Source organism: Aquarana catesbeiana, linkage group LG01 (genome assembly GCF_042186555.1).
Source record: "Aquarana catesbeiana isolate 2022-GZ linkage group LG01, ASM4218655v1, whole genome shotgun sequence".
In the NCBI taxonomy this organism is placed as follows: Eukaryota; Metazoa; Chordata; class Amphibia; order Anura; family Ranidae; genus Aquarana; species Aquarana catesbeiana.
In genome coordinates this window covers 834,572,263-834,595,047 of record NC_133324.1, presented here as the reverse complement: position 1 = coordinate 834,595,047, position 22,785 = coordinate 834,572,263, and the positions used below count along the sequence as shown (strand labels likewise).

Here is a 22,785-nt window from a genome sequence, read left to right as displayed (position 1 = left end):
AATTTCACTGTTCTGTCTCTGGGACAGCTAGCTAAACCTTCTTATCCCAATAACTTCAGATACCATATTTCTTTGATCTCAGTTTATTAGAACAAGCCAGATGAAACTACAAAATAACAGAAATAGACTTCAATAAGTACAATATCACATACAATACAGCATACATTGCATAAACAATGATATACAGTACAAGATGAGATAATAAAAACTTACTTTTTAAGTTCTCCAAGGGGTGATGACGATAGATTGAGAAAAACATGACTTGCTTCCTGCAATGTGTTGAAAAGAATGGTGGCTGGTTCACTTCCTGATAAGATTCTCCCCAGAATTCCCTGCTTGCTGACAACTTCCTTAATTACACATACATTAAACAAATAAACAGAACTGCAACAATACCAAAAAGGAACGCTTGATGGGTCCTGCACACCACATATGATTGTCTTAAGTAAATTACACATTTTGCATGTAAATTTAACAACACAGGTACAAATAGCCAGTATAAAACATCTGGTGGACAGAACAATCATCAAGGGGGTGTTCAACCATCGATAAGCAAACACCAGCTGTCCGGCTAGAAAATACTTAAAGAAATTAGGAGCCGCTAGACCCCCCTCTCACCACGGCTGCTGTAAAATAGCCATTTTGAGGCAAGGTGTCCCTCCATGCCAAAAGAAACCTAAGAGGAGACTATCAATGGACTAAAAAACAGCTTTGGGAATCCACACTGGGGAATTTCTAAGGAAAAGAGGTAAAATCTTCATCTTAATAAGTGTAGCAGTACCCCCGTGAGGGCTGCTGATAGACTCTACCCCACTGGCTACCCCGGCTCTGCGGATCCTCTCTTACCTCTGACACCTTGGGTTGCATTCTGCAATGTGACGTTAGCAATGAGAAACTCATACAATATCACTGAACCACGCAGAAAAGTTTACTAAAATAAGTAATGGAACACAATGAAGAGCATGAATAAACACAAATTATAATTGACAATTGTTATCACTTAATGCACATATACAGAACTTACAACCTTATAATCGCTTTATTGAGTATATGTGAACGGGTGCACAGAGGGATAAGTACTCAATATCTTCAAAGCATATATTAAATACCTTCCCACTGAGGCCTCAACACACAGACCAAAATGCAGTATATATTCTTTACATTCAAGAACACAGTGTAAAGTCTAGCATATACTCAATGGCTCCCCTATACTATATTTCAGAGTTCGACTTATAAGTAGAGCAGCAATGCTTGGTAAAAGAGGAAAATGATAAAAGTTCTTTCAGCTCCGGATATCTTCAGCTAGCCTGATATTTAAACTGCAGTATTTGTAATCCACAATGACAAAGGAAAAGAAATGACTGTAGAACAAAGGATATGTTGATGACTGCTTAACTGAAGAAATATCACCACTTGTAGATTCCTCCTTATGTGTGAGTGTAATACAGTACTGACCTTACAGCACAGGGGAGAAAGACTAGGCCCCAAAGTCCAGCTGTATGATGCCTGTGAAGAAGTAGATTCGCTTCCGTGGAACTACAAGTCTCACCAGCAGTCTGTAGAAAGAACTCACTCAGCAATACTGTACTCTCTACTGGAATAACCAGGTGCCCTCTCACCACCGTGGACTCCAATGGCTGTTAGGCTCTATCCGGAACCCCCTCCTGGTGTCTCTGTCTGGTGAAGATGGTGCCGCCGTGCTGCAACTCCCGATGGGCTGAAGTGCAGGGGCTTCCAGTTGCTCTGAAGCGCAGGCAAGTCCGCTTGCTAGGATAGCAAGGCTGTACTCCCAGATCCCTCAGAGGCGGGCGATCCGGCTCTCCGCTGTATAGGCCGCAGTCTCTGACTCCTGGTCACACACAGACCTCCTGCTGGCAGGTGTTTAATGTTGATGACTCAGGATCGACATCTTCGTTCCTCCCAAGACCTCCTGCTCTCTAGCTCTGTCATAAACCAGATGTGACCAGAACTGTGTAACTGCGACAGAGTGAACCAGACATAAACAGGTGAAAGTAAATAAATTTATTAAAGTAAATGCATATAAATGTGAACACACCACCAATACAGAGTGAACAAACTGAAAAACCAAACAGTGATAATAAATGGAGTACCAGAATCGTAGTCAAGCCAAGCCAGGGTCATAAACAGGAGATCAGCAGATGGGGGGCCAGGAGTAAACAGACAGGGAACAAGATGGAAGGAATCAGGCTGCGGGGCAAGGATCCAGGGATACAGGAACAGAAACAAACAGGTTCAGGGTTCAGGATACAGGAATCAGGGTTCAGGTCCAAGATCAGGATAAACAGGCTGCAGGTCAGGGCACAAGGACAATACCAAGGCAAGGTGTGTGTGCACTTGCTGGGTATTTATACTATAGCTGCTATCAAAGTCAGGTGATGCCTAATTGCAGAAGGTAATGCCTGCTCCACACTGCCAGGATCCATCCGCTGGTGGACGCCAGTACTGCAGCCCAAAGATGACATAATACCAGCAGGAAAAAGCTCTGACAGTTCCAAACTGCCAGGAGACACCTGCTGGTGGACCTCAGTACTGCATGCTAAATGATAGATATTACCAGCAGAGGGAACCTTTCCTGACAAGCTCCCTCATTACCTCCTCCCATATCCGCCTCCAGGACTTCTCCCGAGCCTCGCCCATCCTCTGGAATTCGCTACCCCAATCTGTCAGAAGGTCTCCAAATGTATCCACTTTTAGGCTATCCCTGAAAACCTTCCTCTTCAGAGAGGCCTATCCTGCCTCAAACTGCACTATTTTCTCCATTAGCTCATCCCTCACAGCTATTACCCTTTTGTATAACTTGACCCTCCCTCCTAGATTTAAGCACTAACGAGCAGGGCTCTGATCCCCCCCTGTATTGAACTGTATTGTACTTGTACTGTCTGCCCTAATGTTGTAAAGCGCTGCGTAAACTGTTGGCGCTATATAAATCCTGTATAATAATAATAATAATGACTCCGAACTGGACATTCCAGCCTTCCGAGGAGAAAAAAGGAGAAAGTTTCAGCTGAGCTTCCCAAACTAGGAACGACAAATCATAACCAACGGGACAACATAACCACACTCTGCAGATTATGGTATCTTTCCAGAAGCTAGTGGGCCATCCAGAACTCAGGCGACAGTTTCCAGCCAGTCTGCAGCTTCGATTGGGGGAATCAAAGAATTTTGTGAAGCCATTATGCAGGACCCTGAGGCGGCTAGGGTAGAGCATACTGTAGGAAAGTCCTTTCTCCCTGAGTCTCCTACGCACATCTGTAAAGGAACGTCTCTTCTTCTGTAAATCAGGGGAAAAGTCAGGGTACAGGTGGACCACTGTATTTTCGTAGCGCAACCCCTATTGCGGGCTTCCGCCAGGATCGCATCTCTGTCCTTGAAAATGAGGAAGCGTACAAGGAAAGATCTGGGTGGTGCCCCTGCAGGTCTGGGTCCTGTAGGGACTCTATGAGCCCGTTGGACCACATATACTGGTGAGACATGTTGCAGGTTCAGCAGTTGCTTGAAGAATGAATCTGTGAACACTGCCACGTTTGAACCCTCTGCTCCTTCTGGGAGGCCCACCACCCGGACATTGTTGCAACGGAGGCGGTTTTCCGCATCCTCCGAGCAGGCCATCAGGATCTTGACTTTATTTTGAAGATCTGCTAAAATCTGGGAAGTGGAGGCTGTAGTGTCCTCCACTTCAGAGATGCGGGATTCTGCAGCAGATAGGCGACCCTTGAACTTATCGAGGTCCTGCCTTATCAGTCCACATTCCAGTGCTAGAGAGTCAATCTTGTTTACCATGGTGGATTTACTTGCCTCTATGGCTGCTAGTATTGCATCAGCCGCCTGTTCTTCAAGTGGCTTAGGATTCACTACAGGAGAAGAAGCATCCATCGCCGGATCCATCGCTGCAGCCATCCACAGGCAAGATGGCCACCACACGTGTGAGCGTCGCTGAGTTCCACGGCCCTGATGTGAATGATATCTTGCTCGACCTGCCTTTACCAGGCATGGGGAGAATCGGGATCACCCCCCAGAGAGGAGGCAGCAGCTTACTGAGCAGGATGGCGGGTGGAACCTGAGGTAGGAGAGTGTCAGGGCTGGGCTCAACCCTTCCTTCTCTGAGCTGGCTGCTCAGCTGTCGGCTAATTGCCAGCGCCTATCTCTCCACAGTTACTCAGCTGTTGATGATATCCTGCTCATCAGTCCTGCCTACTTAAGCTGTCCAGTCCAGAGGAGCTCTGCCTTCGCCTTGGCCACATCACAGAAACCATCTCCTGCGATCCTGTTCAAGAATTGCTTTGCTGACATCCCTTCTGGCTCCAGATCCTGCTTGCTGTTCCACTACATTGATCCCTGACTTCTGGCTTGGCTGACTATCCGTTCTGGTTACTGAACTTTGGCTATGTTTTGACTACGTTTGTTCTTTTTACTGTTATTATTAAACAAGTGTGATTTAACTGTACTTCTGTCTCGGCCTGATTTCATGGTTTCTGACAGAGAGGATGAACTGCACAGATACCGGGAGCTGGGCTGAGGCACGTCTTCTAACTCTTACATCTCAGCCAAGCCCCCTTATTGCTGATCTTTAGGCCCCAGCGATTAGAAATGTACATTCTTTTGCGTGTTTTTTTATGAGACTTGCATGGGGCAGCCCATTGACAGCAAATGTGGCAAAGTAGCTCATGGAGCTTTTTGCCGTGTTCCAGTTTGCACATTTTTACTATGCGCTTTTGCGAGTTTTGGGTGCAGCTAACAATGGCACTGCAAGTGCAACATGTGTTTTTGGTGCATTCTAGGAATGCACGCTAAAATGCACAGGTCTTATCAGAGTCTTAGGCCTCATTCACATTGGGGTAATGCGCGTAGGGCAGCACATGATTTTAATAGGCCACACTACGTGCGACAATTGTGGCAAAGTAGTTCATATTGCTTTTTGCCATGTTCTAGTTTGAGCATTTTTTGCTGCACATTTTTGTGCGTGTCAAAACGCATGCTTAGGGTGACATGAACAATTAATGGCAGTGCAAGTGCAACATGTGTTTTTTTGCGCATTCTGGGAAAGTGCATTGAAATGCGTGCTTCTGCCTGTGTTCCTGGAATGTGCAAATGTAAACGGAGCCTTAGGCCTCATTCACTTGGAGCATTTTAACCATTTGCCGACCAGCTCAGATATACTGTGGCAGGTTGGCTCTCCTGCGCAACCGACGTACTTATACGTCGGCCTGTGCAAGGAGGATAGCGGGCACGCACGTGCCACGGGAGCGTGGGTCCTGCGGACTCGATGTCAGCCGGAGACCCGCGATCGCGGTGAGGAGAGGCAGATTGGGGAACTGCCTATGTAAACAAGGCGATTCCCCGTTCTGCCAGATGACATGTCAGAGATCTTCTGTTCCCAATGTTTGAGAACAGCGATCTCTGTCATGTCCCTAGCAGCCCATCCCCCCTAGAGTTAGAACACAACCAGGGAACCCACTTAACCCCTTGATCGCCTCCTAGTGTTAACCCCTTCCCTGCCAGTGTCATTTTTACATTGATCAGTGCATTTTTATAGCACTGATCAATGTAATAATGTCACTGGTCCCCAAAAAGTGTCATTTGGGGTCAGATTTGTCCGCCACAATGTCGCAGTCCGCTAAAAATCGCAGATCGCCGCCATTACAAGTAAAGACAATAAAAATAAATAAAAGTCCCTAAATATATCCCGTAGTTTGTAGACACGATAACTTTTGCGCAAACCAATCAATATACACCTATTGCGTTTTTTTTTTTACCAAAAATATGTAGAAGAATACATATCGGCCTAAACTGATGAATACATTTTTTTTTTATATATATATTTTATTTTTTGGATATGTATAATAGCAGAAAGTAAAAAAAATTTTTTTTTTTTTATAATAAATTGTAGGTCTTTTTTTGTTTATAGCGCAAAAAATAAAAACCACAGAGGTGGTCAAATACCACCAAAAGAAAGTTCTATTTGTGGGAAAAAAAGGACATCAATTCTGTTTGGGTACAGCATCGCATGACCGCGCAATTGTCAGTTAAATCGATGCAGTGCTGTATCGCAAAAAAATGGCCTGGTCATTAAGCCTCGGTTCACACTGGGACGACTTGTCAGGCGACCTAGGTCGCCTGACAAGTAGCGTCCCGTTCAGTACAATGGAACCGTTCTAATCGGAGCGACGCAAGTCGCTCCGACTTAGAAAAAGGTTCCTGTACGACTTTGGGGGCGACTTGCATAGACTTCTATACAGAAGTCGTTTTGCAAGTCGCCCCGGCAGTCGTGTGCAGGTCGCCTCGGTGAGGCGACCTGCAAGTCGTGCCACCTCTGGTGTGAACCGAGGCTGAGGGGGCAAATCCTTCTGGGGCTGAAGTGTACATCTGTGGAGGACTGTGTTAACCCCCCAGAGGAATGCACAGCCGTTCCATGCATCTTGTCTCAATGATGTCAATTGGGATGCAGTGGCTGCATGAACACATATGCTGCTCCCAATGTGACATCCAGGGACGTTGTTGGGACTGAATGCATTGAACACCTGTGTATCCCTGTGCACAGAGAATGGGTGCAGGAACTCCCCCTTTCCAAGGCCCCCCTTGACTCCACCCCACCCACCTCTGAGCCCCATTCTTTGGTTCCACTCCCTCCCCACCTTCCAGGACCACCCCTTTTAGAGGATACAGAAGAGTGTAACATTTGTGGTGATAAGTAATTTGTATGGAACTTGTTAATGATAACAAAAACAGCAATAAAATAGATCCCCTGCAGCCAGCAACAATAGATCCCCCCAGTAACAACAGACCACCCACAACAAAATACTTCCCCAGCAACAACAGATCTCCCCGCAGCCATCACCAATAGACCCCACCCCCCACAACAATAGACTCCACCCCCAACAATAGATCACCTACAACAAAATACTTTCCTCAGCAAAAATAGACCCCCTGAAGCAACAACAGATCCCACAGCCAGCATCAATAGACCCTCCAGCAGCCAGCAACAATAGACCCCTCCCTCAACAGTAGATCCCTCCCAGTTATGGGTGGTGGGATGTGTAGGGATCAGTAGGTAGGGGGTGGTGGGATGTGTAGGGATCAGTAGGTAGGGGGTGGTGGGATGTGTAGGGATCAGTAGGTAGGGGGTGGTGGGATGTGTAGGGATCAGTAGGTAGGGTTGGAGGGATGTGTAGGGATTAGTAGGTAGGTGTTGGTGGGATGTGTAGGGATCAGTAGGTAGGGTTGGAGGGATGTGTAGGGTTTAGTAGGTAGGTGTTGGTGGGATGTGTAGGGATCAGTAGGTAGGGGTGGTGGGACATGTAGGGATCAGTAGATAGGGTTGGAGGGATGTGTAGGGATCAGTAGGTAGGGTTTGGTGGGATGTGTAGGGATCAGTAGGTAGGGGGTGGTGGGATGTGTGGGGATCAGTAAGCAGGGGGTGGTGGGATGTGTAGGGATCAGTAGGTAGGGGGTGGTGGGATGTGTAGGGATCAGTAGGTAGGGGGTGGAGGGATGTGTAGGGATCAGTAGGTAGGGGTTGGTGTAGGGATCAGTAGGTAGGGGTTGGTGTAGGGATCAGAAGGTAGGGGTTGGTGTAGGGATCAGTAGGTAGGGATCGGTAGGTAGGGGGTGGTGGGATGTGTAGGGATCAGTAGGTAGGGATCGGTAGGTAGGGGGTGGTGGGATGTGTGGGGATCAGTAGGTAGGTGTTGGTGTAGGGATCGGTAGGTAGGTGTTGATGGGATGTGTAGGGATCAGTAGGTAGGGATCGGTGGGATGTGTAGGGATCAGTAGGTAGGGATCGGTAGGCTGTGTAGGGATGAGTAGGTAGTGATCGGTGTAGGGATCGGTAGGCTGTATGGTGTCGGTCAGTGGCAGTGTGACATGTAATGAGCCATGTGATTAGACTCAGGGAGGGAGGGAGGGGAGGAGGGGGCGGCCCCGGTCGGATTTGCATGGAGTGAAGGTAGGAGCTGCAATCTTGGGATTATTTTTAGCTGGTGTGTGGCTCGGATCACGTTGCACGGAGCGGGGATTCTCTTCTCTCCATCACCGGGGAACGGCCAGGATTTGTGGGATCTCCGCCCGAGGACACTCCGAACATGGCCAGCCCTGCACTGGATGTGGAGGAGATCACCCCGGAATCCCCCCCGGAGGCGGCATGTACTGAGGCGCAGAAGTGGATCGAGGTACATGGAGGGAGAGGGGCACTGCCATCAGTCTGTATACTGGCACTGCCATCAGTCTGTATACTGGCACTGCCATCAGTCTGTATACTGGCACTGCCATCCATACCTTACTGCTGTGCCAGGATATACACCGCAACCACCATCCCTAGTGATGATTCTACGCTATCACTTTATATACTGACACTACTATTCGTAGGGATGATTATTCTGCTCTTATGAGTTGATAGTATTACAACCCCACTGCCATCCATATGATGATTGTGTTGTGTCAGGTTATATACTGCCAGCACCATCCATAGTGATCATTCTGTCACTACTATCCATATCCTTCTGATATGTCAGTCTATAATGTTACCCTGTCACCTCCATCCATAGTGATAATTCTACTGTATCGGTTTTATAGTCTTACATTGTCTTTACTATTCATGATGATGTTTGTTGTGTCCGTTTATAGTGTTACACTGCTATCCATACTAATGATCCCTCAGTTGTGTCATTCTACACTGTCAGTACTATCCATAGTCATTATTCTCTTGTGTAAATTTTATAGTGTTACACTCTCATTACTATTTGTAATAATGATGCTTCTGATATGCAAGTCTTTTACATTATCACTACTATTCGTGATGATTTTTGTGTCAGTTTATAGTGTTACACTGTCACTACTATCCATAGTGATGATTCCTCTGTTGTCATTCTGTAGTGTTACACTGCCAGTATTGCCCATGATAGTTCTTCTGGTGTGTTACTGTATAGTTCTGACCCCCATCCAGTGACCCAAGGCCCTTCAGTGGCCCTCAAACCCATCATTCTGTATAGGGAGCTACTGAATGATGGCAGTGATCTCCTAGCAGTCTCTTGTAATGTCCCTAATCTCTAACAGTCGCCATGCCACCAGTCCCTGACGGTCGCCATGCCACCAGTCCCTGGCGGTCTCCATGCGCCATTCCACCAGTCCCTGACGGTCGCCATGCCACCAGTCCCTGACGGTCGCCATGCCACCAGTCCCTGGCGGTCTCCATGCGCCATTCCACCAGTCCCTGACGGTCGCCATGCCACCAGACCCTAATGGTCTCCTACTCCATTGTATCTCCTGCAGCATGGTACCAGTCTCTGGTCATCTCCTGCAGTATGTCACCATTCTCTGACATTCCCCTCTAGTACTATATACTGAATATTTTGTGTGGCCCTCTGGGGGTCTCAGGGGCCACAGTTGACCACTGGTCTGCTATCCATGCTGCTGATTCTTCTCTAGTGCCCGTCTGTAGTGTTGCACTGGCATATTGTAGTGTTGCAGTGTCCTATAAATCTTGATGATTTTTCTGTTTCTTGTTCTCCATACACATATAGAAGAATCCTGGCTCTGTGTGCTATTCTATGCTGTGGTTATGTTTTGTCTGCGATGCTGTGACAGCTCCTCTCTGTGTCGGTTGCAGCGGCTCCCACTAGCACATGCTGCAATAGATGCTGTATGCAGTAGCTGAGCCTTCACATGTCAGTGACGGGCAGGAAGCCTGTGTTATTTTTCCAGCTGACACTGGAGATCAGACTGTTACATTGTTGCAGGATTAAAGCTGCTGAGCGCACATAATGACTTTTCCATACAAGCCCATCCTGTTATGTGATCATTGATTTTTATAGCTTAATATCTATGTGCTAAGTTGCCCAGCATGCTGCTAATAGATGATTCTAATGCTCAGGGTGGTTGGAGAAGTGACCTGCCTGTAGCATCGCAGCCAGCCATATACCTTTTTTCTTCTTCTGGATGCAAATATTGAATTGGTGACAGTTGGGGAACTGTTTCCAGTGTCTGGTTTCCCTTGTAAATGATAGTGCATACCTGCTGCGGCTCGCCTCCGAGCTGTCAGCTCCTGAACACAGAGCCCTATTCATCCCTATGTTTAGAATGGGAGAAGCGGTGAAAACGAGGGGTGCACAGACGCTTCCTGCCTGGAAATAGACTGATTTCTGTCCATTTCCATGCAAACCGTGCATTCTGCCTTTTTCCACTTGCGTGTCGCTCGCTCGCTCCTACCGTGCTGGTCGGGTTAAAATGACTCTGGGAAATTGAACTCCTTTCTGGGCCGAGCAACACAAGCATTATTGTGTGATTGATTGCAACGTCTGTTGTTAACTGGGACTCTGAAAAGCCTGCAGAAGTTTCCATTGCACAGCCAGTGTGAGGCCGCTCCAGCACCAGGCCCTTCATGGGACTGAATTGTTCCTTTTGTCTGGACGCTGGATGAATACATCAATGACTTGTATTTTTCTGCCATTAAAGTGGATGCAGTAGAATGCTTAGATTCATAGGCCTGAATGTGCCATACAGTGAGGAGTAAGTAGTAAACCGTAATGTATGCGCATTTCTTGACTTGTCTGTGCGGTACGTATATCCGTATATGAACAGCGCTTATTCATTTTGTTTTCTTTTTTACTTTTTAAAGTGACAACAAACGATATAATTCATACACATCCTCTACCTACGGGCCCTGTAACGTGTAGCGTTATCCATGAGCTCCCAAACCTCTCCCTTTCCTCGTTCTTTGTTTGGAAAGAGCAGAGCATGTTCATTGCGATCATGTGCACTCCTCTATGCACACTACACATTCTATAGTGCCACGTGCCCGCCGGGAAGCTGACACTCCGCAGCGCTAATCACAGGCAGTGAGACGTCTCCTAATCTGTGCAGCCGCAGAAATGTCTCGCTGCGTGTGATTAGCGCTGCGGAGTGTCCGCTTCCTGGCGGGCACGTGGCATTGTGAACACGCCTGAGCTCATCCTTACTAGGGACTATAAGATGTGTAGTGTGCATAGAGCAGTGCACATCCTATTGTCCCTAGTAAGGATGAGCTCAGGCGTGTTCGCAACTCCTCGTGCCCGCTAGGAATCAGACACTCCGCAGCGCTAATCACAGGCAGTGCGACATTTCCGCGGCTGCACAGATCAGGAAATGTCTCGCTGTGTGTGATTAGCGCTGCAGAGTGTCCACTTCCTGGCGGGCATGCGTGTAATTATGAACAGACCTGAACTCATCCTTGGTATCTAGTCTGAATGCCAACCACAGCACTACCTGCCTGGAGTTGTCATATTCTCCCTGTGCCTGCGTAGGTTTCCCCCTGGTACTCTGGTTTCCTCCCACACTCCAAAGACCTGTTGGTAGGTTAATTGGCTCCTGTGTAAATTGGCCGTAGTATATGTATGAATGTGAGTTAGAGACCTTAGATTGTAAGCTCCTTGAGGACAGGGACTGATGTGAATGTACAATATATATGTATAAATTGACGGCACTATAGAAGTATCTATAATAAATGCATAGTCAATCTCGGGAGCGAGCAAGAGAGGGTGGCTACATTTCCATATACAGTGGGACCATGGAGTAGGAATGTAGCCACCCTCTACCAGGAAATTGGATCACAGTAACCCAAAAAAGGAATTTGGAGGCGCAAAGCAAGTGTGTGTGTGTGTGTATATGTGTATATATATATATATATATATATATATATATATATATATATATATATATATATATATATATATATATATATATATATACATTTTTTTTTCACCTGACACTAAAACTGTGGGAAAACCTGTAGGGCTTACTGCCCTGTGAAAAGCGCTCTGTGGTTTTGCTTTTCAGAGGGTGGTATAGCGACAGTGGGCAGGCGTTGAGGAGGTGATTCTGATGCCTCCTGAATGCCTGCATTTCTGTGTTTTTGTTTGTTTTTTTTTTTTTTCTTTAATTTAAGGGGAATTTTATATTAAAATACTGCACCGCTGCTGCAAGGCAAGTGTTTGGCTCGTGATTGCAGCTTGCTCCCATTGACTGCAGTGGGCAAGTTTGGCAGACGTTACGGAGTTAAAATTGCTTTGGTCATGACATGTTTCCAGCCCTGTCTATTTGTAATGTTAGGCCCCATTCACAAGAAGGGTCCGACCAGGTCCACGGAAGGTGATCCATCCTCTTCTGTTTAGGCAGAATGTATTGGAGGACAGTCAAGTGTAAATGGGCAGCGGATTTTGTTTACACCTGGCGGCCACCCATAGAGCAGAGTGAGCTCTGTCCAAGTCTTCTCTACAGAAAATGAGCAGACACAGATCCTATCATCTGCCCGCTCTTCTCTGATCAATGGGGGATCAGCAGACCCATCCCCTGCTGATCAAAACAGAGCCTGTCCCGTGTCAAAGGGGCCTTAGAATTTAGGTGGATAACTGGGGAAGGTGGTGGTGGGGCAGCAGAAAAACTATGGCTCAGCTACCCATGTCAACCTGACCCCAGCCACCTGTGGGAAAGAGGCACAGCACTGAACCTTATGGCAGTAGAAGGCCTGTAACCCAGAAGCAGATGAGGGTATCAGCACTGATGAATGACCTTGCATTATTCTGATTGTTGCAGAGGAGTATTGTGGGTTTTAGTTCTACTTTAAGTAGAAACTGAACGCTGGAATTTGTACCCCCCCCCCCCCCCCCAAAAAAAGAAAAAAAAAAAAAAGCAGCTAATCACTTACCTATGACTAACCTACCATGCCTTGTTCTGCGCTGTGTCTCAATGTAAAGTTGGCCATCTTGGTAGAGCCAGATCCTTATTTCCTTGTGACAGTCTCCAGTAAAGTGAGTAGTGAGCAGCACAGAAGTGACTTATCCAAATCTGCTGGAGATAGCCATCAGAGACAGCAGTTCCTGAGGTCTCACACTGCAGATACAGTTATGAGACTGAACCATCAGGAGTGTGTAGGCACACTCGCATACCAGGAAGTAAGCAAGGGTGGGTTATAACCCGGTATGATTTTATTTATTTATTTTATTTTTATTTTTTGCCATACGTGTCAATTTCTGAGATTTCCCTTCACTTCTTGTGCCAGAGCCAAACAGGAAGTATGAGAGAATCCCTGCAAATTGAGGGAATCCCTTGGGGATCCCCAGGTTGCCAGAAATAGTGTCCACATTGGAAGATTTCCCCTCTATTGCTTTTCTGGGGACAACTCAAAATGTGGGTGATAATGGTAAACGGGACAAATAGGGGGGATTCTTCCACCCTAACGGCTCAGGTAGCAATAGAAACTGACAAGTATTCTAATCACTCTCCATTATATCCAAATCTAAAAAAAAAAAAAGTTCTTGCCTTTAGCTATACTTTAACATCTCTAGAACATTTCTTTGAAACATGGCAAATCGTGCGAGTTCTTTTCAAACCCCAATTTCATTGCGAGTTCAGGGGCGATTCGAAAGACATCTGTGCAGGTTCATCCACAGATGTCTATTGAAATCGCCCCCAAAATCGTCAAAAGTAGTGCAGAAACTACTTTTGGAAATCGGTGCAGCGCCGCAAAGTCGGCGGCGCACCGATTCAGACATGCCATTGCCGGTAATGAGCTCCGATTTGGTATGCGATTTGACATGTCAAATCGGTTTGATGTGAATGGGGGCTAAAGGAGACCTTCACCCTACCGAGGATGATTCTGCCTCTACACCCCTCCTCCTTCCTCCTGCAGGAATAGGGCATTTTTTAATTTAAAGTCCACCCCACCTCCCAATGCACGTCAGACACCTTAGGTGAATGACGTGCACACTGTGCTTCATGGGATATTTACGTCAAATATCCCAGGAGGCATAAACTGTCATTCAAGAGGCCCGCTCGCTGAACTCAGAAGAGCCGGCGCGCCTCTCGATGACCTCAGAGAGAACATGGCGACGCAGGACACAGCTGTGGTCAGGCATGAGAGGATCTCAGCAGGTCAGCCCTGGATCCACTGGATGGGGGGAGTATCTGAAATGTGCAGATACCACCATCAGGTAAGTGGAGCCAAAAAAAAAATATGGGGAGGTCGGCTTGAGTTCCTTTTTTAAGGACTCATTCCGTTTTTTTAGGCAGCTCCATACTTCTTTCTGTATGTGACTACATAGGAGTATACTGTACAACCTTGGCCAGCGTTTTGCCTGCGGCCCATACTATTTTGGCATACGATTTGATCATCTATACAATTGCAATATTCTACTTTAACAAGAGCGATCTGTTCAACAATCAAAACCTTCTTCTCACAAGAACCATGTCTGACAACTGATAGAAATAGGAGGTGACAGTTATGTTTTTCAGCCTTCTTAGAAAAGAATTCTCTGCTGATGATTGATTTGTATTTTATAAATACAAATGATTGATTAGGGTACATGACAATTACACACTATAGATATTTATTCTTTTCCAAGGCTGAATAATGACATTCACTCTAAATGTGTACAAAAACGCATAGAACCGTTGCAGAACAGCTAGTTATTGTTCAGTCACTTATGATCATTAAGGGGAAGGGATTATGTTGAATTTTCATTGAAAAATAATCCCCCAGGTGTATCTAGCCTTAGTCAGCCTATTGTTTGGCGCTCGTTCAAACCAAGTAACGGGATACATAATAGAGGAATCCTCCACACCGCTAAACAAGAAGGAAAACTGCATACTATACATAGACGTCCGTGGTCGGTCTACGTTCTGTGATCCGTTATTTGGATGTGCTGGTACACATGTACATAGAAGATGTAGAATTTAGAATCTACATTTGTTTCATGATGTGTGCAGAGTCGCTGTGTGTTCTCTACAGTCACTGTCCTTGTATGCTCATTAGCATTGCTATAAGTCATCCACTTTGAATAGCTGTCGGAGAAGTCACAGCACAGGTTCATTTGGCTATATTTGTGATCCGTATGACCGTGGTCTGTGCCTGTAAATAGTCAAGAACGTGGCCTGGTCAGTGTGGTGTCAGGGAGAAGGTTGCAGTAGTATTTTTGGTTAACCACAGACGGGAATCTAGTGCAGGAGGCCAGGAACAGTTGGCTTCATTGTATACATTTTGGGTATAGACTTTATAATATGTACACTCTTTTAAGAGAATAGAAAACATAATGTTTTATGTTAATTCTTAATGGCACCTTGCTAATGGGAGCGCAAAATCGTGTCAAACCGCATTATACCAATGTACGGCATGATTTTCAAAAATTTTAATTTATTTTCCATATGCAGAGTAGCCCATTGCAATGAATGAGCTGCCCTAATGTGACACACACAAAAAAACCTGCAAAAAAAATGCATGTGCATAGATGTTAACGGAACCTTACAAGCTGGATTAAAGTAGAACTAAACCTGAAACCTGTCAAAAACTGCTAGCAGATGGATATGTATGGTAGGGTCCCCTTTCACACGAAGGGTCTGAGCAGGTCAGCCTGTCAGTTTTTCAGGCGGATCTGATTGGATGGTTCGTTTAACTCCTATGGACTAGCGGGTGTAAACAGACTTGTGTCTGTTTACACCCACCTACCTCCGATCCGGTCCGCCAAAAAAGAAAGTAAGAGGATCCACCCCCCTATGTCTAGGTGGATCGGATTGGAGGGTTATCGGGTGTAAATGGACAGCAGAGTCTGTTTACACCTGCCTGTCCATAGAGCAGAGTGGGCTTGGTCTGTATCTGTTCTGTATAAACTGAGTGGACACGGACCTGCCATCTGCCTGCTTATATCAGCAGGAGATCTGTCATCTGATCGGAGTCAGCCCCATGTGAAAGGGGCCTTAAAGAGAATCTGCAGTCTGCTCACATACTTTGTAATAAAAACATCTTTGCCACTCTGCAGTTTCCCTTCAACCACTTTGCATATTATTTTATATATACTGTGATTCTGTACTTGCCAAATATGCTGCAGAAATCTCCCTCCACTAAGTCTGGCTGCATCCATTTTAACTGTGGGCAGCAGAAGCTGCTGCCTGTTCACTTGCTGGATTTACACAGTCACACCTCCAGCTCTGCAGCTTTCATTGGCCCTCTTAGAGAGAGAGAGAGAGAGAGAGATATGATGTCATAAGCCTAGGCTTATTACCAGACAAGAAACAGGAAGTGCACTGTATAAGGTAACTGGCGGAAAAAAAAAAATGACCGAAGGCCCGCTTTAAAGAGGCTCTTCTGCCATAAAATCTTCCCACCCCTAACTGCTAACAGTTTTCTACAAGTTGTAAACTGATGGCTGCACATGCACAGCTTGGTGTACAATACCGACATACAGTGATGTAAACGCTGGGGGACAGGATGTATACGGGCAGATTAAGAATTATTTTGCACTATTTTGGTCTGACTTTCATGCAACTTGAGGGCCATAGACTTCAATGTTAACCCTCAAAAGTTGCATGAGAAGTCCTACTTGAATGTTTTACATGGAACAATTGTCCATTATCTTTGGTCGATGCCAAAGTCGCATCCAAGTCATACCCATCCAAAGCTGCATCAAATTCAAGCTACTTTGGAGTTTGGAGCCAAAGGCCCCTTTCACAGATCCACCCCATGTGAAAAAGGCCTTCTTGTCAAAGCTTAATTGGAAAAGCTGAAGTTAGTAGCTGGTTGCTATGCACAGCTGCACCAGATTATGTGTGCACTAGTTTTAGTAAATCTCCCCTAATGCATCCTAGCGTAGAATCTTCTCTACATTCTAGCAGTGTCATATATGAGCTGGTTCAGACTAGTGCGACTTCTGATGTGACTTGAGTCGCATGACAAGGGGAAAACCCATTATATTCAATGCTGTGTGTTCTCATCAATGTGACTCAGCCAGGTGTGACTTTGGAAAAGTTTCCTGTACTGCTTTGGTACAATATTTTTTTTTTTTTTTTTTTTTTTAGTGCGATTTGGCCATAAAATATGCAAGGTCACGTTGGAGTCGCACTATGTAATCGCTCTGAATATTGTGTCAAAATCACATTGCAGCAGTGTGAAACGAGCCTTCGTTTTGTTTTTCTTGAACTAGGAATATTTGATTAGACATAATTGGCGTTACTTTACAATTTTGTATGTTGGCAGCAGCGAGGAAAAGTAGTGTGGGTTTTTTTTTTTTTTTTTGTCAGGCGTTCGTTTATAAACAAAGCGATGACCTCTTTCCCCGGAGATTTTATGAGGATGGAATTTAAAAGTATCATATCTCCGTTTTGTGTGGGGTAGAATGGGCTCATTGTTCTCCCCTTCTAGCTGCTACTAACCATATCAAACTTCATCTTCCACAAGCCACGCTGTGTAAAAACAGGATTAGGACTGGAGGTTTTGCTAAGTTTTATGTAAGGGATTCTCCTGTGTGTTGACATAAGGACAGGAACTGGGATAGAGTGCGACGTTCTGAGCGCTCAGACCTCCGGCGCTCTGCATCGCGCCTTTCTCTATTGTAACGCTCTACATTATTAACAGGCTGGATCGCCTTACAAAAGTCAGGTATAGGTTTCATGAGGAGCACATCAGCTATGCAGGTGCTTTATATCCTACCCCCAGAGTAAATGTTTGTTTTTTCTTTCTCTAATATTTCTTGATGGCTATGAGAAAAAAAAATGGCCTCCGAACTGTCAGACCAATTAAAAGTGAACCTGTTGGCTACACATACCTGCAGTGAACCTCCCCCTTCCTCCTCCTTTTTTTTTTTTTTGTTTGTTTTTTAGAGACTTGGTATATAACGCAATGTGTTTTTTGTGCTGTGTTATGGTTGTATAGGACTTCTGTACATTCTGAACTTTTTGTTGGCTGTATGTATATAAACATTCATCACATAGCCGCCTATTAGCACAGAGATCCTCATCCATTGCCTGGAAGAATTGGAGTTTCTTGATTGACAGAAGTCTCTTCATTCAGCCACTGCGATGTTTGCTGATGGGTGTACCTTAGTCTTTAAAGCAGGGGTAGGCAACCCCCGGCACTGGTGCCGGCACTCTCTAATCCTCTTTTGCCGGAACTCTAAGCCTCTTTTGCCGGAACTCTAAGCCTCTTTTGCCGGCACTTGACTCCCTCCCCATCAGCAGAGCAGCACAGGGAAGTGTCAGTGAGACACTAATGCATTCCAATTTCAGAGTTCTCAACACCGCACCTGCACTGAGGGGGAGGCACTGTGCCCCCACACATTGTAAAAGATGAGAAACATTGTTTGGTTCTCTAATATGGCTGTAGCTGCGATCGTCAGCTTTTGTGATGGGGAAGAGATTGGGTGCAGTTCTGCTGGGGGAGGGGGTGGGGTTGGGTGGCAGTCCCTGTTTCCAGGAGGAGGAGGACTGTCATTGGCCACTGCTAAACCAATTACAGTCCACCACCTGGAGGAAGATGACTCACTTGGTTGCCACTACCAATCTCAAAGAAGGGATTTCACAGTGATTGAGAAAACCACAATCAGGTGACAGTTTGTGGAATTACTGTTGAGCTTCTGGGAACTTTGTTGAAATTATTCCTGAACCTTTGTGTCACTTACTACTGACCCCCTGCACTCTGTATCCCTTTTAAAGTGGTTGTAAACCCTGTACAACCACTTTCACCTACAAGTAAGCTTAGATTAAGGCTTACCTGTAGGTGCTGGTAATATCTCCTAAACCTACACGGTTTAGGGGACATTTACAATTCCCCGTACGATGAGTTGTTCTGCTCATGTGCCGATGTACCGTCTCTAGCTGGGGCCATGCCGTGACTGGCGGCTCCCGTGCACGATGTCACGCGACTCCGGCCAGTCGCAGAGCCAGTTTGCGGCCCCAGAAGGAAGAAGGGCGAAGATGGACGCTTCCAGCCAGCGGGGACATCGGAGACTTCTGTGTCAGGTAAGTGACACATAATGGGCTACTATGCGATGCATAGTAGCCTATTGTGCTTTACCTTTGCAGGGAAACAAAGAGGAAGTAAAACCCATCAGAGTTTACTTCCTCTTTAAGCCACAGCCAGCCAATGGAAATCTCACCCAACTTTTGCTGTGGCGCTTCGTGCCACACTTTTCCTCAGCTGCAGGGGCCCAACTTATGTTCTTGCACACAGGCCCACTGCTTTTAGAAAATGCCACTGACCTGAGCTCATCATTGTGCATCCATTCCATATGCTTGTATGTGACATCACATACAAGCACATGGGCTGGATGTGAGAGGTGGATCAGCAGCATGAGTGTGCCAGGACAGGTAGATTTGTCTCATCTCTGCTTCCTTTCATCACTCTGCATATTGTGCATATCATAGATGAGAAGAGGTTACAGCGGTGGAGCAGATGAGCAGGAAGATACAGCGGTGGGGAAAATGAGCAGGAGGGTTTCAGTGGTGGGGCAGATGTGCAGGGGGGTACAGTAGTGGGGCAGGTGAATTGGGGCTGATCTGAGGTATGAATTATTGCTGATCTGAGGCGTGAGAGTGCAGGATGTTAATTTCTCACTACTATTCTAGTAGTTTAAAGCACTTACTTTATAAAAAATTCTTTTTGTGATTGAGAGTGTGAAGTTGACTTTTTTTTTTTTTTTTGTAATAAAACCGGCATGCTCAATTTCTTTGAAATTTTTGAAAACATTGAAACATTTTTTGGCACACTGTGCTCAAAAGGTTGCCTACCCCTGCTTTAAAGGGTTGCTTGGAGGTATTGGATTTCACCAACAGAGGAAAGGTGGGGGACAGAATGAGATACGCAGAAGAATAGGAAACAGTCAGGACAAGAAAGATTTATAGAGCTAGACAGGGAGAGAGGACAAAACCTGTGGGTTAGATGGTATTCCAGGATGGTCCGGAATACCCAAGCTGGCAGGGGGGAGAGTGGGGACCCAAGTGGCCCATGGGTTTCACACTTTGAGGAATTTAGCATGAGAGTCATGAAGTATACTGGTCATTTTCTTATAAAGCAGGAGGGTAGTGAGAATGCTTTTCACCTCTGCAAACTCAAGCCCTGGCAATGGCATGCTTTGCTGCAATGAAAAAGTAGGTGGCCAGCTTCTGCTGGAAAGACAAGAGGCTTGGAAGAGGGCAGTAGAGAAGTGCACATGAAGGGTGCATGAAAAAGTGTTGAGAAGGCTGTTGACCCTGGACCAAAAGCCCACCAAATGGGGGCAAGACCACCAAATATGGTTCTCGTTTCCACAGTGGCCACAGCCCCTGAAGCATCTATGACTATGTGACAGGTTCGAATGAGCTATGCGGGCCGGGACCCAATATCAGCGGAGGAGAATGTTATAGGCCGCCTCCATGGTGGCTGTATTTAAAGAGCATTTGGCTACGGGTGACCAGGCTTTGCTTCACTCCTGTAGTCTAGATTTATGGAGACTGCCATGTCTCACTTCCATTTGGAGATGTACGGGTGAGGGTGAGAGCATGGGTGGAGTCCGCCAGCAGATCCACCTGTTCAGCTGGGATTTTGTCTGCTGATTCCTGCTGAGCAGGCGGATGACAGGTCTGTGTATGCTCTACTTTCCTCCTTGGGCGGTCAGATGTAAACGGACTGCCTGTCATTTACATCTGGCTGTCATTCAATCCACCTGTTTTTGGTGGATAAGATTGGATATCGGCGGGTGTAAACAGACACATGTCCGTTTACATCTGCCGCTGCATAGAGGACAATAGATGGTATGATCGGATCCGCCTATAGAAACCTGATCGGTCCGCCTGTGTGAAGGCACCCACAACTTTCTTTCTGGGGGCCTAAGAGCTCTTTTGATCTTTGCATGACAACACCACACATGTCAAAAGCAAAGAGATCACCAGACCCTCTGATGCCCCTGGCAATGCTAGTGTACGTGAATGAGGTTAGACCCAGCTATCTCAGGTAGATGTGTCTGAGTTTTAAATAATAATATAGGTCCCACCTGCATTCTCTAAGGAGGTTCTAATCATTGGCTGGAAAACCAGATTCAAATTTAATGGCTTTGAAGTGGTGGTAAATGTAGGGATGAACTGACTTTGTCTGATAAATATGCACTTTTGCTAATTTTAGATCATGACATTTAATACATCATGTTAACTTTTTAAATGTACTTTTGTTCAAGTATATCACCTTTACTTTTACCTGTAGGCATTATTTGAGGCTCCATTAACATCAATGCAGTTTGCTTTTGTGTTTTTGAACACGCAATTTTACAGCGATTTGCATTTTGCTGAAGCTTTATCACCAATCTTTATTCCCACCCCCCCCCCAAATGTTCCAGGGGTGTTAACCCTTCCCTATGCTATCCAAAAAACTTTTGGCTGGAGCTACAAAAAAAAAAAAAAAAATTACTCCGACTTTAAAAACGAATTCAACTTGAGAACAAACCTACAGACCCCATCTTGTTTGTAACCCGGGGATTGCCTGTACATGCTATATGCAGCTTCTCCATTGAAGTCTAGTTAACCAAAAACGCAGAGGCACAAAAAATGCATTGATGTGAACATGTTCCATAGGAACCCATGCTAAAATTAATGTCCTGTGTTTCTGCAAAAACCATGAAAAAAATGCATTGGTGTGAATGGAGCCTGAATCAAGAAATGTGCCTGTTTAAATATGTTGAAAGTGCATTTCCATGGAGTGTACTTCATATAACTGAAGGTGAAGTGCTGTTGAGCCAAATCAGTTGTCACAGACATTGTTTTCACACTTAGAAATTCAAAGCTGGAAATTGGAATGTAGAAGTACATTTAAAGGCCGTAGAATGTATACATTCATACACACCTCACAGCTGCCCCTGATTTCGAGGGACTGTCCCTGACTTGAAGCAAAGTCCCTCTGTCCCTCTTTCCTCCTCATTTGTCCCTCATTTTGATCTGATCTCTATAGTTGTATATAAAATGCACTCTTTATCTTTCAAAAGGTGTTTCCCAGTGCTAAACCTTTTAATCTGGTTTCTAAATTGCTGCATCTGTAAAATTCCAAAAGCCAATATAAAGGAATAGTAGTGGTAAAAAAAAAAAGCACTTGTGGGTTTAACCAAGCTTGTGTGGTTTTTTTTTTTTTTGTACAATTCTCTTAAGCTGACAGACAAACACTACTGCATAACCATGATACTTACATGTACCTTTTCTATTGAACTGTACTGTAGTCGTGTTATCCCCCCTATACATTGTAAAGCGCTGCGTAAACTGTTGGCTCTATATAAATCGTGAATAATAATATAAAAAAAAAGTTGGGCAGCAGTAACATGAAAATGTTCTCATATATTCCTAGGATTGTGATGTTTTATATACTGTGGGTCTCTATCAACCACTGTTCTTATTTTCTTCAAGCTCCTGCAATTGGTCATTACAGAATGGAAGCCCAGGGTAAATAAAAATAGGCTACTTACCTCCATAGGCAGAGGTGTCTTCCAACCTTCACATTGATTGTTCTGGGCCCAATCCAGCATCACATGTATGAAGTGCAATAGGAATTTTCATATATGTAAACTCTGTTTCTTCCTCCGTTGTGGTTGTTCTTGGTTGTCATAGTAGAGAACAATTTATATACGAATTGCTGTTGGTCTGAAATATGAATCCTCACGTTATTTTTATTTAGGGTGCTAGTACAGCATTCTGCACCCCCCACAATTTACATAGGTGTCAGTGGTAAGAACTGTCTTTATACACACCTTATCATATGGAGCAGTATATAATTCTATGTATAGACAAGTAAAAAAAAAAAAAATGTGTATTTAAATGAGAGAATGGCAACATTAAAATGATATATAAAAATGACGTCTAGCCTGAGACATCTGTGAGTGCAGCTGTTGTTTTTACAGCCACCTCAGTGTAAAGTTATTATAAGAATTCAGAAATTCCAGCTGTGATGTAAAGCCTGATAACTTGAAGCTGATGTGGTTTAAAATAAAAATCCATCTTTAGTGCCCAAATTCACCT

General features: G+C 45.2%; 1 protein-coding gene across 4 annotated transcripts in view; it reads left to right on the top strand.

Moving 5' to 3' along the window:
• Positions 1-7,918: 7,918 nt before the first annotated feature.
• Positions 7,919-22,785, top strand: part of LIMCH1 (LIM and calponin homology domains 1) — a 397,172-nt gene continuing 382,305 nt past the window's right edge. For 2 of the 4 annotated variants that reach the window (XM_073608523.1, XM_073608520.1), the window contains exon 1: positions 7,970-8,186. In XM_073608523.1, the coding sequence (XP_073464624.1) occupies positions 8,100-8,186 (87 nt within the window). In that variant the 5' untranslated portion in view covers positions 7,970-8,099. The other 2 variants (XM_073608522.1, XM_073608521.1) reach the window with 2 other exon arrangements.